This window comes from Equus asinus, chromosome 14 (assembly GCF_041296235.1).
Source record: "Equus asinus isolate D_3611 breed Donkey chromosome 14, EquAss-T2T_v2, whole genome shotgun sequence".
Lineage (NCBI taxonomy): Eukaryota > Metazoa > Chordata > Mammalia > Perissodactyla > Equidae > Equus > Equus asinus.
Window position 1 is genome coordinate 29,875,205 of NC_091803.1, and position 17,276 is coordinate 29,892,480.

At 39.9% G+C, this 17,276-nt stretch overlaps 1 protein-coding gene and 1 pseudogene across 2 annotated transcripts in view; one reads left to right on the forward strand and one right to left on the reverse strand.

Annotated features, from left to right (window-relative positions):
- Window positions 1–17,276, forward strand: part of COG7 (component of oligomeric golgi complex 7) — an 81,785-nt gene that overhangs the window by 25,195 nt on the left and 39,314 nt on the right. For both annotated transcript variants that reach the window (XM_070484683.1, XM_070484684.1), the window contains 2 exons: window positions 6,938–7,020; window positions 7,780–7,902. In XM_070484683.1, the coding sequence (XP_070340784.1) occupies window positions 6,938–7,020; window positions 7,780–7,902 (206 nt within the window). The remainder of the gene's footprint in view (window positions 1–6,937; window positions 7,021–7,779; window positions 7,903–17,276) is intronic.
- On the reverse strand, window positions 1,872–1,986 carry LOC123277059 (U6atac minor spliceosomal RNA; annotated as a pseudogene).

Sequence of the window (17,276 nt, forward strand, 5' to 3'; positions counted from 1 at the left end):
TTAATTTAATTCTAAGACCGCAGCATCTACATTTTGGCCAGAAGGGGGCAGATGAGAGCCAGAGGCGGTGCTGCAGTGTGTTGAGGGACCGCACTGAAACTGCCTGCCTGTCTTTTCAGCAGTAAGCTGAAAATACTTGGTTTAGTCATTTCCTCTGCCCTTGGGGAGATATGTAAGAAACTACATGATATGAGACCCGTAACTGGGCTCTCAGAACCCATTGCTATGTGTGGAATGCTGATATTTATCAAATTATTTACTTATTCCTCAAATCACCAAATATGTGAATATGTAGGAGTTCAGTTTGTTTGCTTTTTTATAGTTCCCATCTGGTATAATTAGAGTAGGAATTTTCAAAGGGATAACTGATTTATAAATATTATTTTCAAATATTAATTATGTGAAAAACAGCAGGGAATACAAAGATGAAGAAGATATGGTTGCTATCCCAAGGACCTTATAGCTTGGTTGAGGGTGAGGCTGGGAGAGAAAAAGTATGCAAATAATTTTAGTATATAACAGAATGTGAAAATTGCCTTAGGCAATTCCCAGGGTGAAGAAAAGGATGAGGGAAAATTGAGGACGTTTTTATGAAAGAGCTAATATATGTGCAGAATCTTGAAAGGTACCTGAATTTAAAAACTATTTAAATTGGTTTTGATTATAAAATTAATACAGATTATTGAAAATTTGAAAAATATAAAGAAGAAAATGATTTACTAGTAAACTTACCACGCAGCGATGACTATTAGCATTTTCTTCCAGTTTTTTCCCTTTGTGTACATATACCTTTTAAGGAAAATATATACATTGAGTATATACAATTTTGTATCTATTTTTTGCCCCCACTTAGCAATGTAGCATGAGCATTTTGCCATGGGTCTAAGATTTTGATAGGTGAAGTGAAGCATTTGGGGCAGAGGGAACAACATATATTTGAATGGTATAAAAATAGGAAAACTGGGACTGTTTGGGGAATAGTAATTAAACCCATTTTAGTGGAGTGAATGTTGGCAAGTGGTCAGAGATGAGGCTGGAAAGGAAGGGTGGGGGCAGAGCGTAGTTTGCCTTCAACAGATTAAGGAGTTTCTATTCAGGAAATAATTTCATGGCTGTTAATTTATTAGTAAGTCTCCTGAGGTGCGGCAGAGTGGAAGGAGTGTTGGCTTTTGGACAGACCTAGTCTTAAATCTTTGGGCTGCTTGTATTAGCAGTGAGACCTCAGTTTCCTCCTCAGTAAAATGAGGGTGGAATATGCACCATACGAGTCTTGTGGGGATTAGAGACAGCAGGTGTGCAGCTCCTGGTCCCGAGGAGCGTTCAGTGAACATCCCTTCCTTTCTCTTGGACCTCTCATGCAAGACCCTGTAGTCCTCACAGTGGTCCAGAGGGAGTAATTCCCAAAAGGCCAAGAAGGGACTTCTGAAGACTCTGCTTGATTGAGAGCTGCATCATTTCTAAAAAGCCCTGCAGCTCAGCAGATTTAGCTAAACTACAAATTGGAAGTCCAGACCTGCATATGAGTTCGTTGGTTTCCTTTTCCTTTTCCTTGAATTCCGTTAATTTTCCCCATCCCTTGCAGTACTGAGAAGTTAAATAGTACTGAAGGTCTTACAGGAAGAAGTAGCATTCTCTTCCTCTCCTGCCTTGTTCCCCAGTCCCCATCCCAGGAGGCCACCATTTAAAATCCTTAGAGCTGTTTTTCTCTGGTATTTCACTTTATTTTTCTGCATAATAAATTTATTATTATATTTTTTCATGTATAAATTTTAGGCATTATCTATTGATTTTTAGTGTTATAGCTCAGGATTTAATTGTCATTCCACTCCTCCCGCCCTTCCCCCTTCTCCCCCATACCATTATTTTTTTAATTAAATCAATAGTGTTTAAATTATCATAACTTTATAAATGCTTGTTGCGTGTTGTCAGGCCTGAGAGCCACGCTTGTCAAAGGGAGTGCTAACCTTCTCTCCTTTCATACAACACAGTAGTTCATTTGTGCAGAGTCAGGTCATGTACTAGGTTTTTGGTTCCTTTCCTATTAAGCTACGTGTTTGTCCTGAAGTTTCTGATCGCCTTTTTCTTCCCTCTCCTTCTTCCTGCCATCCATACTCCTTAGTTTTTTCCAAATGCTGTGTCATGGGAATAGGGCCTTCTTCTGAGTTCTCCCTTTTCCCTAGAGGCCTTCCTTCTGGAGCTCTCTTCTTCTCTGGTCTGGACAAGCACAGCTCCTGGGATTGTTTGCTAGATCTGAGATTTAAAGTCTTAAATTTCAACTGCTGGGGCCAGCCTCGTGATATAGTGGTTAAGTTCTCGTGCTCTGCTTCGGTGGCCCAGGGTTCACCCGTACGGATCCTGGGTGTGGACCTATGCACTACTTGTCAAGCCACGCTGTGGCAGGATTCCCACATATAAACTAATAGAGGAAGGTGGGCCAGATGTTAGCTCAGGGCTAATCTTCCTCAAAAACAAAAATTCCCCTACAAAGTAGCAAAAATTAGTTTAGCAGAGGTCTGTGCTGAAGTGGAATGGAGCAATGTCTTTAAAGATCTAAGGGAAAAATGCTTTAAATTTCAACTGCTTTGTCAGTTGTTGTTTCGGACAAGTCGCAGAAGTTAGATGATGTCTCAGGGACCTCATCAAGGTCTTGGCTCTTCTAGTTGTGTGATCTAGATCAGCTTATTTATTCTGTTGGCAGATTCTCCATCTTCTGACCTCGTAGGGTAGTACTGAGGTTAAAGTGAGGTTACGTGAATGGAAAAGCTTTGGAAGAAGTCCTGTGAATGGAAGTGGGACAGCTGGCTTAGCCACAGTGAATTTTTAGTGTTATTGCCTACTCTGCGCATTGAGGCCTTTGATATTATCCTCACCTCTGACTGTGTTTACTCCCACATTCAAGCAGATTTTCTCTTTCTTCAGGGAAAATGAGCAACCGAGAGTCAGAGAAGGGTGAAGGACAACTCTCTCTGGCACCTGCCTAAGGGCGTGCTGCCTGCCGTCTATACCTAGGAGGAAACAGGGTGAAGTTGTGCGCACTGCTACAGTGGGGGAAATGTTTTAGGGAGAGATTTAGGAGCATTTTTTCCTATATGTTTATTTCATTTAAGGGGTAATTATGACATACCTCCTATGTGCAGGGCACTTTGTAAGAAATACCTCCTTATGTCTAAGTAGAATGTGAAATCATAGGCAAAAGCAATATAAGTGAATTTGGGGGAACTCTTTTATTTTTTATTGTTAATGTCCATGCTGCTTCCTATTGGTGCTATAAGATTGTTTGTTTTTTGTTTGTAATTAAAAGTCAGTTGTTAAAGCTCACTAATTGGGAAAAAATATTTACAAGCCACTTATCCGACAAAGGGTTAATCTCCATAATATACAAAGAACTCACACTGCTTAACAACAAAAAAACAAACAACCCGATCAAAAAATGGGCAGAGGACATGAACAGACATTTCTCAAAAGAAGATATGAATATGGCCAATAGACACATGAAAAGATGTTCATCATCGCTAATCATCAGGGAAATGCAAATCAAAACTACACTAAGATATCACCTTACCCCCGTTAGATTGGCAAAAACATCCAAAACCAAGAACGACAAATGTTGGAGAGGTTGTGGAGAAAGAGGAACCCTCATACACTGTTGGTGGGAATGCAAACTGGTACAGCCACTATGGAAAACAGTATGGAGATTTCTCAAAAAGTTAAAAATAGAAATACCCTATGACCCAGCCATCCCATTACTGGGTATCTATCCTAAGAACCTGATATCAGATATCTCAAGAGTCCGTTGCACCCCTATGTTCATCACAGCATTATTTACAATAGCCAAGACGTGGAACCAGCCTACATGCCCAGAAACTGATGATTGGATAAAGAAGATGTGGTATATATACACAATGGAATACTACTCAGCCATAAAAAAAGACGAAATTGGCCCATTCACAACAATGTGGATGGACCTCGAGGGCATTATGTTAAGCGAAATAAGTCAGTCAGAGAAAGACGAACTCTATATGACTCCACTCATAGGTGGAAATTAGTATATTGAGAAGGAGATCTGATTGGTGGTTACCAGGGAAAAGGGGGGGTGGGGGGAGGGTACGGAGGGGGAAGTGGTGTACCCACAACATGACTAACAAAAATGTACAACTGAAATTTCACAAGCTTGTAATCCATCATAACATTAATAAAAAAAAAAAAAAAAAAGTCAGTTGTTAATATGACATGGTAAGAACCTCTTGGCCATATATATTGCACTTTGGGTACATGAAATAGAGACTAGGGACCACATCTTATTCACGTTAGACTTGTATCAGTTTGGGATACTTCTGGTTGCAAGTGACAGAAACCCAACTCAAACTGGCATAAAGGAAAAAAACTAGAATACATTGGCTTATGGAACTGAGACATTCAGGTGTAGTCCTTGCTGCCGGCCTGGCTTGATCCAGGAGCACAAACGATGTCATTAGATCCCAGTCTCCCTCTCTTTTCATTTCTTGGCTCTGTCTCTCTGTGTGTTGGCTTTACTTCCAGGCACACTCTTTATGTGGTGGCCATTGCGGTTCTAGGCGTCCATTCTCACAGCTCAAGAAGGGCTTCCAGAATTAATCTTGATTGCATTTGATCACTTGAGGCCCTGTTTGGCCAGACCTGGGTCACATCCTGGAGCCACGAGTGGAGTCAGCTCCACTGGAAATATTTAGATGGAGAATGGGAGGCAGAGGCACAGTTCCCCAGAGAAAAACCAGAATTCTGTTAGCAGAAGAAGGGCAGTAGGTGTGGAGTTGCAGAAATAACAAGTCCACCACAAGGCCCTGTGGTCCCCGGCAGGAAGCCCTGCAGCAGCAGGTGCTCAGGGGTGTTTTTGAATTGAATTGGGCATATTGGCAGGAGTCTGGAAGTCCTTCAGTGGTTGCCAAAGTGGATTTCCTGTTTCTTTCTGTTGTCCGAATCAGGAACTTCCCCCAGTTTTACCAATTTGTCTGTTTAATTTAATGTACTAATCTTGAAAAAATGGAATTCCTCTATAAGGGCTAAAGACCCACATAGTATTACTTCTTTTTTTTGAGGAAGAGTAGCCCTGAGCTAATATCCACTGCCAACCCTCCTCTTTTTGTTGAGGAAGATTGGCCCTCAGCTAACATCTGTGCCCATCTTCCTCTACTTAAATGTGGGATGCCCGCTGCAGCATGGCTCAAAAAGTGGTACATAGGTCCACGCCTGTGACCCGAACTGGGGAACCCCAAATTGCCAAAGCGTAACGTGCAAACGTAACCACTATGCCACCAGGCTGGCCTCCCCACATATTATTACTTTCAAGTTTTTATAATGCTTTTAGTAAATGGGTTTGCTATGTTGGCAAATTATGCTTTATTATTTGTTTCAAGAAATAACAAAGTCTGCTCTGTTGGATAGAAATTTTTTAAATTGTGAGTATATATTTAGAGCAGGACACATTGTAACACTTTCTTTGTAAAAATACTCTTTGAATATACACCAAAATGTTGATAATATTTAACAGTGTGATAGGATTATAGGCAGTTTTTTCTTCTTTTTCTGTTTTCCATTTTTTCCACCATGCATGCTGCTTATAATGCTGAAAAACAATGCTGTTTAAAACAATCGTTAATTTACTGCATTTTTTAAGTACTTGCTGTTTGCTGTGCTAGTTTCTAAGAACAGGGAAACAAGACAGGAAAGGTCATGGTCCTCATGGAGCTGACATTTCCGAGGGTGAGAAAGACGATAAGCTGTTATACAAGTAACTAAATACAATAATATAGATTGTGATTAGTTCTGTGAAGGGGAAGATATGATAGGGAATAGCAGGGGGAACCTAATTTAGGTAGGCCGATTGGGAAAGACCCTTCTAGTAAGATGAAAGCCACACAGAGAGCCAGAAGATCATTCCAGATATAGTAAATCCAAAGGCCTTGGGGGCGGTAAAGAGCATGATTTGCTCTTGACACCTGACAGAAGGTCTGCCTGTGTCAGTACTTTTTTTTGTTTTTTTGAGGAAGATCAGCCCTGAGCCAACTACTGCCAATCCTCCTCTTTTTGCTGAGGAAGTCTGGCCCTGAGTCAACATCCATGCCCATCTTCCTCTACTTTATACGTGGGACAGCTACCACAGCATGGCTTTCGCCAAGCGCTGCCCTGTCCGCACCGGCGATCCGAACCGCGAACCCTGGGCCTCCGAGAAGCAGAATGTGCGAACTTAACCGCTGCGCCACCGGGCCGGCCCCTGTGTCAGTATTTTTTAGTTCATATAAGGATTCAGTTGTGCTGTATGAAATTGTTGTTTTTGTAGATCAGAAATGATTGAGTAGCAGGACTTTGATGTGGTTCAACCTGTACTACAGTTTAGCCGTCCTGCCATTCAGCGGCAGGTGGCTACAGCTCTCTGGGCTGCAGTGTCCTCGCCTGGAAAATGAGGTCGATTCATGCTTATTTTCGATACTCTTCTATTGCTGACATCCTGTTTCTAGTCAGGCCAGGACAAGGTGAGGCAGGTGAGCTGCCGCAAGCACAGAAGTGAAGGAGGAGCTCACCCTGCCGTTGCACAATCCGAGAGCGAGCCTCCTCCGATTTACAGCCCAGCCCGCCCCGCCCCGGCCCCTCCCTGACCTGAACTCATTTTTCTATTCATATGTAGCGATTACTTTGCTGACGTATAATCTTCGTTATATTAATGATGCTTGTTGATGCATTATCCTAAACAAGCCAGAGCTTATGGGTCTGATTGAGTCATGTGTTCTGCCCTTAAATTTTTCATTTTTACGATTTCCATGCATGAGTTAATTCATTGTCTAGGTGGGAACTTCTGAATCCTGGCTTATATATATCCACGTTTATCCTGGAGAATTCTTTTTCTTGGCTGCAGCAGAAAACCTGCTAACAGTATGAACTTGTTTTATATTTTTTCCTTTAGATCAGTCCAAAGCGTTTGTGAAAATTTTTACTGAAATTGACCGGATGCCCCAGCTTCTTGCATATTACTACAAGTGTCACAAGGTGAGAAGCTGTGAGTGATTATGATTGTGGAATGCTTATAACCCTGGGCACAGAATCCCAGTTTCATTCTCGAAGGTAAAAATGTTTGCCTCCTCGTCCTCTGGTCTCTTTCCTTTAATTAGCCGATAGGGGGTGCTCTTGGTCCAGCCTATAGATTCATTTAATTGTCAGTTGGAAAAAGAATAATCAATCGATTTTAGCCTCTCTTGTATTTATAACTGGATTTCATTTACCGACTGAAAAGTTGTTTTAATTTTTCCCATTTTTGTCTTCTAAGGGAGATTCATGTCTTAAGCTTTATTATGGCATAAGAATTTCACGTATTTTCAAGGCTCGTTGAAGTTAAGTTACATTTAAAAACCTTGCCAGCTTCTTGGGCCAACCTAATTCCTTCAGGTCCAATGCTCATGTGTTTTTTAAGCGGGAGTGTTAGGACGTGAAGCTGAAGCACACCTCTAAGGTCTGTTCAGAAGAGTGGCAGCGTGCTGAGTGGACATACACTGCCATGCTTTGGGGGCACGATAGAAAGAGAAAGGATCACTTAGAGGGCAACAGATTCCAACTTTGAGAGATGATCAGAGCGGGTGACTGTAAATGCGTTTTTCTGCCTTCGTTTGAAGTGAGTGGCCATCAGTGGGAAGCAGGTTGCCCGGGGTGATAGGCAGAGGTAACACCCTGGCCTTGGTCGAAGGGCAGGGCAGTTTCACCAGGCAGCGTGGCTGGGTGTACCCAGTAAGGCCCTTTGTTCTGCCTCTGCAGGTCCCGCTTTTAGCAGCCTGGCAAGAGCTGTGTCAGAGTGAGCTCCCGCTGGACCGGCAGCTCACTGGGCTCTACGACGCCTTGCTCGGTGCTTGGCACACGCAAAGCCAATGGGCTACGCAGGTAACAGCTCATTTGGGTTCTAGGGAGAGCAAAGCCCGGGGTCACAAGCAAGTGGGTATGGTCTCTCTCAACTGCAGAGCAAAAGAACCTCCTTGAAGACCCTCCCCATTTGCTGCCATCACCAAAGGGGTTAAAAGACATGCTTTGACACACAAGGCAGTAAAACTTTAGGTCTCCTTAAAACTCTTCTTATCACTCTTATCGGTATCTTAAATAGAATCTAATGTGACAATGTTGCTTGTTCTGTGAGGGAGCCTGGAATTCCTGAAGGCCATTATCTTCTGATCTGAAAGCAGGAGGCCCTTAGTCAGGTGGTGTTTGAGTGAACATGATTGTTTTTATCTTAACTTCGGGTAAAATTTACCTGGCCTAAAGTTAGTTTCCCTTGTTCTCACAGTGCACCAGAGTTAGAGGAAGAGTCTCATTTTAAAGGCATCTTCTGATGCAGGGGAGAGGGGGACCCTCACTTCAAATGGAAGCTCTGCGTCACTCACTCTCCCAAAGTCTCTGGGCATTGTCAGGCAGAAAGGGTATGAGTGAGTCCCTCGTCTTGATGCCAGGAGGTGCACTAGGCCCTCTTTTAGAGTAATGACTGACTGGCCTGTTTATGGTGTGGATTGTTATATTTTTTTCAAGATTAGCTGTGAATCACCCTTCAAATGTTCATCAGTCATTTGCTGGAATGAACTTGACTGTAGTTGGAGAGAGTTCCTTGTACAGGGTCTTGTCATTCAAGGTGGTTAAAGCACTCTTCTCCATCCTTATTTCTTTCTCCTTGAACCAACCTAATTCAGACTTAAAAACAAAAAACAAAAACTCAAAACAAGAAATAGCCTCCTGTAGCAGTTTCACAGTTTTTACGTAATCGTCAGTCTTCAATGACCCTGTCTGTCCATACTCATTTGTGTGTCCTTGCCTCTTCTACTGCTTGTATGACAAGGATAAATGCAGTTCATGTCCATGCATACAAATGTCCTTCATCATTTAAGAAAAAGAATTGAGGCTTCTCAGACTTGTGTTGGGGCCTCATCCCAAATTTTGTAAGATGTGAGTTTGTGCTAATTTATACATTGGCCCATGGCCCATTTTCTTTCCAGATGTAAGCATGATAGGTGGCTGTCATCTCCTGAAGGTCAATATAGTGCGAAAGGAAACCAAAGGCGCCAGGGTGAATCTGTCTCTTTCAGAATTTTTTCCCCAGTAATTTAATATGAAAATTTTCCAACATATTGGAAAGTTGAAAGACTTGTACAGTGCACACCCATGTACCCACCTCCTAGGTTCGACAGTGAACATTTTGCTGTACTTGCTTTATCACAGATCCATCCCTCTATCCATGTGTCTATCCATTCATTGACCCATCTTATTTTTTTGAGTCATTTCAAAGTAAGTTGCAAACATCAGGCATATCAACCAGCTAATATTTGTTTATGGTTTTATTTTGAGGTAAAATTGTGAAATGCAATGGTCTTACATATGCCATTTGATTAGTTTTGACACATGCAGGTACCTGTGTAACCTAATCCCCTGTCAAGATACAGAACAATACCATCACCCCAGAAAGGTCTTTCATGCTCCTTCCCAGTCTTTGCACTAACATCCCTGAAGGTAACCACTGGTCTGATTTTTTTTTCCACCATAAATTAGTTTAGCCTGTTTTAGAATTTCATATAAATGGAATCCTACAGTGTGTGTTCTTCTGGTAAGGCTTCTTTCATTCAGCCTGTTTTTGAGATTTATTCATGTTGTGTGTATTAGTAGTTTCTTCCTTTTTATTGCTGAACACTATTATGTGGCATGAATATACCAGTGTGTTTATTCATTCTCTTATTGTTGGACACTGGGCTGTTTTCAGTTTTGGGTTATTATGAATAAAGCTGCTCTGAACATTATTCTAAAAGTTTTTTTGTCGATACACTTGTTCATATCATATCTCTTGTGTAAATACCTACGAATGGAATCGCTGAGTTTTAGGGTAGGTGCATATTTAAATTTATAAGAAACTGCCAGACATTTTCCCAAAGTGGTTGTACTTTTTACACTTCCACAACACAAGTGTGTGAGAGTTGTGATTGCTCCACATCCTTGCCAACATTAGATGTTATCAGTCTTCTTTAATCTTAGCCATTCTGGTGGGTGTGTTGTAGTATTTCATTGTGGGTTTAATTTGCATTTCCCTGATGACTAAGGATATTGAGCATCTTTGCATGTGCTTATATCTTCCTTTGTGAGGTGTCTGTTCAGGTCTTTTACCCATTTAAAAAAATTGGGTTATTTGCTTCTTTTTATTGAGTCTTAGGAGTTCTTTATATATTCTGGATACAAGTCCTTTGTTTGATATATTTGATAGATATTTTCTTTCAGTTTATGGCTTGAGCAGAGATATTGATTTTGATGAAACTTAATTTGTCAGTTTTTTCTTTTGTGATTATTGCTTTCTGTGTCTTAAGAAACCATTACCGACCCTCAAGTTGCAAAGATATTCTTCTACATTTTCTTCTAAAAGCTTGTTTAGCTTTCACAGTTAGGTCTATCGTGCATCTTGAATTGATTTTTGTATATAGTGTGAGGTAGAGTCCGATTGTTTTTGCGTGGGCTATTAAGGTTAATGTTGTAGCCCTATTTGGTAAGTTTGGTCTTGTAGTCTGTGAACTTTTTGGTTATTCTTTGGCCATTAGCCAGAAAATCCCTTGTCCCAGATCACTTTAAAGGAAAAGGGACACCATTGAGTGTAAGGGACCCAGCGTGCTTTATTTGAAACATGCGTAAAAAAATGCCGCTGAAGTTCTAGGATATAACCTAATGGTTTCAGCTGACTGACCAATTAGAACTCTTCTAGAGGTATTTAGTCTAATTCCTCCTCCTGCCCCCAGGTCATTTAAGTAGGAGATGAGTGAAGTAGATACTCATTGCTCACTCCTTTCTCACTGTACATAGAGAGGAGTCAGGATTTCTTTTTCTGGACAAGAATAGTTTTCATCTCTTCCTTTGGTCCCTTCCTTTCTTGTAGTAAAATGTTTCCTCTGTCAAATGAGGAAGTTGGACTGGGCGATATCTGAAGGTCTTAATGATTCTCTCACATGAGCGTGTTTGGGGGCTAGTGAGGGGTGTGTGTTGGCTGGAGAGGAGGGTTTGTATGGTGCAACTATGTGTGTAGGGACTGGGAACATACAGTGGAGAAACTTTGAATTTAAGCCACAGGAGTTTGGCTTTCTCTAGAAGATGATGAGACTCTGGAGCAATAAGTGAATGATGACATTACTATTTTAAGAATGACTTTGGTGTCAAAACATCACCTATATATTTTGCCCGCCAGGAAGGCTTAACCCTAATGCTATCATGAGGAAACACAAAGACAAATTCAAATTAAAGACAGTTTTGCAAAACAACTGTCCTGGACTCTTCAAAAATGTCAATGTCATCAAAGAAAAAAAAATTGGGGAATTGTTTTCAAATTGGAGGAGACAAAAAAATTTAACAACTAAATGTAATTGTGTGATCCTTGATTGGATTCTGCATGATGACAAAAAAGCTATCAAGGGCATTAAAGGGATAGTTGGGGAAGTTTGAACATGGAATACTGTAGGTAAAGGTGTTACATCAAGGTTGGGTTTGATTAGCTGTAGTGTTGTAATGTAAGAGGATACCCTTGTTTTTAAGAAATACATGCTGAGGTGATATGTCGTGATATCTGTGATAGAGATAAAGCAAACGTGGCAAGATGTTAATAACTTGTGAATCTTGCGATATTTAAACATCTAAAACGTAAGTAAAATTTTGAAGTAACATTTAAAAATAGTGAATTTGTTGGTGGTGTATAGGGTGACTTGATGAGGAAAGACTGGAGACAAGGTAGGAAGCTTTGTCTAGGAGGGTAGTGGTAACGGAGTAAAAGGCATCCAGTTCAAGAGTGAACCTTTGTTATGACCTGGTAAATGACAAAGGGACTGAAAGTCGGAAAGTCAAAAGCGAGGTTTTTATTCTGGTTGAGTGGAGATGCTACTGACAGAAATAGGGAAGTTGAGGGAAACAGGTCTGGGGGAGGTCAATGAGGAAATAATGAATTCCAATTTGGGATACTTCTGAATTCCAAGTGAGAGTGGCTCAGCTTAATGGGGACATCCAGTAGATCATTGGGAGACTGTTGCTCAGGAAATATCAGTTGGTTGTTTTGTTATTTGTTGGGTTTGTTGGGTTCTTTATTTCTTTCTCTCAGACTCTTACAGGGAGGTTTATCAAACTACAAAGGTGTTTGTTGAAGTTTTGTGAATTTTCCAAGAGAATTTAAAAAATTTGTTTTCCATTTTGGTAATAATTTGGGAAAAAATATAAGCATCTTTTGGATTGTGTACATGACCACTTTATAACCAGTTGCTGCTGTGCGATTTCAGTGCGTGCATTTGTGTTGATAGTCACGTGGGTACCCCTGTCCTTTTGGGGGCCAGTGAGAAAACAACAGAGACAAACTCAACACTTATATAAGTGGTGGTGTCGAGTCAGTGCTGTTTAATGCCATAGCCATCTTAAAGTCTTCTTAGTGTTTGAACACAGAGAGAAGCAGTGTGAGAATTCTCATCACACACCACAATGCTGAACTCAAAAGAACTTCCTGTGACAGTCAGATCAAATTAGTGATGAAAGGGCAGTTCAGTTGCAGTACAACATCATCTTCATCTGTCCTTTTATTTTGAATTTTATTGGTTTTATAGTTAAAAATTTTTTTTATTGTAGTAAAATATACATAACATAAAATTTACCATTTTAGCCATTTTTTTAGTGTACAGTTGTGTGTCATTAAGTACATTCACAATGTTGATTAGCTGTCATCACGATCTGTTTCTAGAAATTTTCATCATCCCAAACAGACTTTGTACCCATTAAGCAATAACTCTCCATTCGCCTCTCCACCAACCCCTGATGACCTCTGTTCTACTGTCTATAAATTTTCCTGTTCTAGATAGCTCACATAAGTGGAATCATGCAATATTTGTGCTTTTGTCTCTGGCTTATTTGATTAAGCAAATTGTTTTCAGGCATCATCCATTTTGTAACATGTATCAGAGTTTCATTCCTTTTTAAGGCTGAATAATATTCGATTGCATGTGTCTACCACATTTTGCTTATCCCTTCATCTGTTGATAGACTTGGATTGCTCCTACCTTTTGGCTATTGTAAATAATGCTACTGTGAACATGGGTGTACAAATATCTGTTTATGTCCCTGTTTTCAATTTTGGATATATACTTAGGGATGGAATTGCTGGATCATACTGTAATTCTTTAATGTTTCGAGGAGCTGCCAAACTCTTTTCTACAACAGCGGCACCATTTTACATTTCCACTGGCAGTGCATGAGGGTTCCAATTTCTCTACATCTTAGCCAACACTTGTCATTTCCATTTTTTTGGTAATTGCCATCCTAGTAGGTGTGAAGTGGTATCTCATTGTGGTTTTGATTTGTATTTCCCTAATGACTAATGATATTATAATCTATTCATGTGCTTATTGGCCATTTGTATTATCTTCTTTGTAGAAATGTCTATTAAAGTCTTTTGCCCATTTTTGAGTTGGGTTGTTTGTTTTTATGTTGGTGCATTGTAGGAGTTCTTTTTATATGCTGGATAGTAAGCCCTTATCCGATGTATGATTTGCAAATATTTTCTCCCATTCTGTGGGTTGTTGTTTTACTCTCTTGATAGTGCCTTTTGATGCACAAAATTTTAAAATTTTGATGTAGTCCAATTGATCTATTTTTTTCTTTTGTTGCCTGTGCTTTTGGTGCATGCCTCAGAAAGTATTGCTCAATCCAAGGTCATGAGAATTTCCCCCTATGTTTTTTTCTAAGAGTTTTATAGTTTAGCTCTTTTTTTTTTTTAAGATTTAAATTTTCTCCCCAAAGCCCCCCAGTACACAGTTGTATATTTTTTAGTTGTGGCATGTGGGATACCACCTCTGTGTTGCCCAATGAGCGGCGCCATGTCCGTTCCCAGGATCCGAACCCGTGAAACCCTGGGCCACCGAAGCGGAGTGCACAAACTTACCCACTCGGCCACGGGGCTGGCCCCATATAGTTTAACTCTTAATGTTTACATCTGATTAATTTAGAGTTAATTTTTGTTTTTTTTGGTGGAGGAAAATTCGCCCAGAGCTAACATCTGTTGCCAGTCTTCCTCTTTTTTTGCTTGAGGAAGATTTGCTGTGCACTAACATCTGTGCCAATCCTCCTCTAGTTTTTTTTTGTCTGTGGGATGCCTCCACTTCATGGCTGATGAGTGGAGTAGGTCCGTGCCCCAATCCAAACCCGTGAACCCAGGCCACTGAAGCAGAGCACACAGAACTTTAACCATTTGGCCGCAGGGTCAGCTCCCTGATTAGTTTTGAGTTAGTTTTTGTGTATGGTGTAAGGTAAGGGTCCAACTTCTTTCTTTTGCATATGGATATCCAGTTTTCTGAGCACCATTTGTTGAAAAGATTGTCCTTTCCCCCACTGAATGGTTTTGGCACCCTTGTTGAAAATCATTTAACCATGTATGTGAGGGTTTATTTCTGGGTTCTTTATTCTATTCCACTGGGCTATTTGTCTATCCTTATGCCACGACCACAGTGTTGTGATTATTGTAGCTTTCTAGTAAGTTTTGAAATCATGAAATGTGAGATTACCAACGTTATTCTTTTTCAAGATTGTTTTGGCTATTTGGGGTTCCTTGAAATCCCACATGAATTTTAGGATGGGTCTTTCTATTTCTCCAGAAAGCATATTGGGATTTTGATAGGGATTGCATTGAATCTGTAGATCCCTTTGGAGAGTGGTGCCATCTTAACAATATTGAATCCTCTAAATCATGAACATGGAATGTTTTCCATTTTATTTGTCGTCTTTAATTTCTTTCAGCAGCATTTCATTGTTTTCAGTGTATAAGTCTTTCAGCTCTTTGGTTACATTTATTCCTAAGTATTTTATTCTTTTTGATGATATTGTAAGTGGAATTGTTTTCTTAATTTCCTTTTTGATTGTTCATTCCTAGTGTATGGAAATGCAGCTGATTTTTGCATGTTGATTTTGTATCCTGCAACTTTGCTAAATTTGTTTATTAACTCTTTAACAGTTTTTTTGTGTGTGTGTGTGAATTCTTTAGGGTTTTCTACATGCAAGATTGTGTCGTTTGTGAACAGAGATAACTATTTCTTCCTTTCCAATTTGGATGCCTGTTGTTTCTTTTTCTTGTCCTGTTGCTCTGGCTAGAGCCATATGTTGAATAGAAGTGGCAAAAGCAGGCATCCTTGTCATGTTCCTGATCTTAGGGGAAGAGCTTTCATTCTTTCACCATTGAGTATTGTGTTAGCTGTGGGTTTTTCCTATATGGTCTTCATCATATTGAGGGAATTCCTTTCTATTACTAGTTTACTGAATTTTTTAATCATGAAATGGTGTTGAATTTTGTTGAATGCTTCTTCTGCATTAATTGAGATGATCATGTGTTTTCCTTCATTCTGTTAATGTGATGTATTGCACTGATTGATTTTCATATGTCGAACCATCTTGCATTCTGGAGAGAACTCAGTCATGGTGATAATCCTGTTAGTGTGCTGCTGAACTTGGCTTACCAGTATTTTGTCTAGGGTTTTTGAATATGTATTCATAAGGGATATTGGTATATAATTTTCTTTTAGTGTCTGTCTGGCTTCTGTATCAGGGTAATGCCGGCCTCATAGAATGCGTCAGAAAGTGTTCTGTGTTAATTTTCCAGGGCTGCCATGATGGAATGCCACAGACTGGGTGGGTTAAACAACAGAAATTCTTTTCTTTTTTTTTTCTGGGAAAGATTTGCCCTGAGCTAACATCTGTTGACAATCTTCCTCTCTTTTTTTGTTTTTCTTCCCCAAAGCCCCAGTACATAGTTGTGTCTTCTGGTTGTTGGTCCTGCTAGTTCTTATGTGTGAGCTGCTGCCAGAACATGGCTACTGACAGATGAGTGGTGTGGTTCCATACCCAGAAAGCAAACCCAGGCCGCCGAAGTGGAGCATGCCAAACTTTAACTGCTAGGCCATCAGTGCTGGCTCAGAAACTTATTTTCTCCCAATTCTGAATGGAAGCTAGAAGTCCAAGATCAAGGTGTTGGCAGCGTGGGTTTTTTCTGAGGCCTCTTTCCTTGGTTTGCAGACGGCTGTGCGTCTCCCTGTGTCTTCACGTGGTCTTCCCTCTGTGTGTCTGTGACCTAATCTCCTCTTCTTATAAGGACACAGATCAGATTGGATTAGGCCTACCCGGATTACCTCATTAATTCCCTCTTTAAAGATCCTGCCTCCAAAGACAGTCACATTCTGAGGTACCGGGGGAGTTTGGACTTCAAGATATGAATTTGAGGGGGACACAATTCAGACCATAACATGTTCCTTCCTCTTCAGTTTTTTGGGAGAGTTTGAGAAGGATGGTGTTAATTCTTCTTTAAATGTTGGTAGAATTTTCTAGTGAAGCCATCTGGTTCTGGGTTTTCCTTTGTTGGGAAGTTTTTGATTACCAGTTCAATCTCCTTACTGGTTAGAGGTCTATTCAGATTTTCTATTTCTTCTTGAGTCAGTTTTGGTAAATTGTATTCCTAGGAATTTGTCCATTTCATCTAGGTTATCTAATTTGTTAACATACAATTGTTCATAATATTCTCTTATAATCGTTTTTACTTCTGTAAAATTGGTAGTATTACCCACTTTCATCTGATTTTAGTAATTTGAGTCTTCTCTCTTTTTTCCTTAGTCAATCTAGGTAAAGATTTGTCCATTTTGTTGATCTTTGCAAAGAACCAACTTCTAGTTTTATTGATTTCCTTTATTGATTTTCTGTTCTCTGTTTCATTTATCTCTGCTCTAATCTTTACTATTTCCATCCTTCTGCTATCATTGGGTTTAGTTTGTTCTTCTTTTTCTAGTTCCTTAATGTGTACAGTTAGGTCATTGATTTATCTCTTCTTTTTAATGTATGTATTTACAGTTATAAATTTACCTCTTAGCTTTGCTTTTGTGGTATCCCATAAGTTTTGCTATGTACTGTTTTCATTCTTATTTATCTTATGGTATTTTCTAACGAAATTTTGAATTTGTTGCGTGTACGTTTTTAAACTTATATATTTTTGACCTTAGAGTTACATAAGAACAGTCTTATATCTTATTTCATGTTTGTGCATATTTGAATTATGTTATAAGAAAGCATTTAATCAACAGTGGGGGTCGATGAGAATCCCTCTCTAAATTCACTGCGTCCATTATCCAAGTTTTGTCCAAGATATCTGTAGTATATAGAATGGAAAAAAAGCCTCAATGAATAAGTGAATCTACGATCTAAAAGGCTCTGGATACACTATTCTTGGTGGTCCTTAAGAG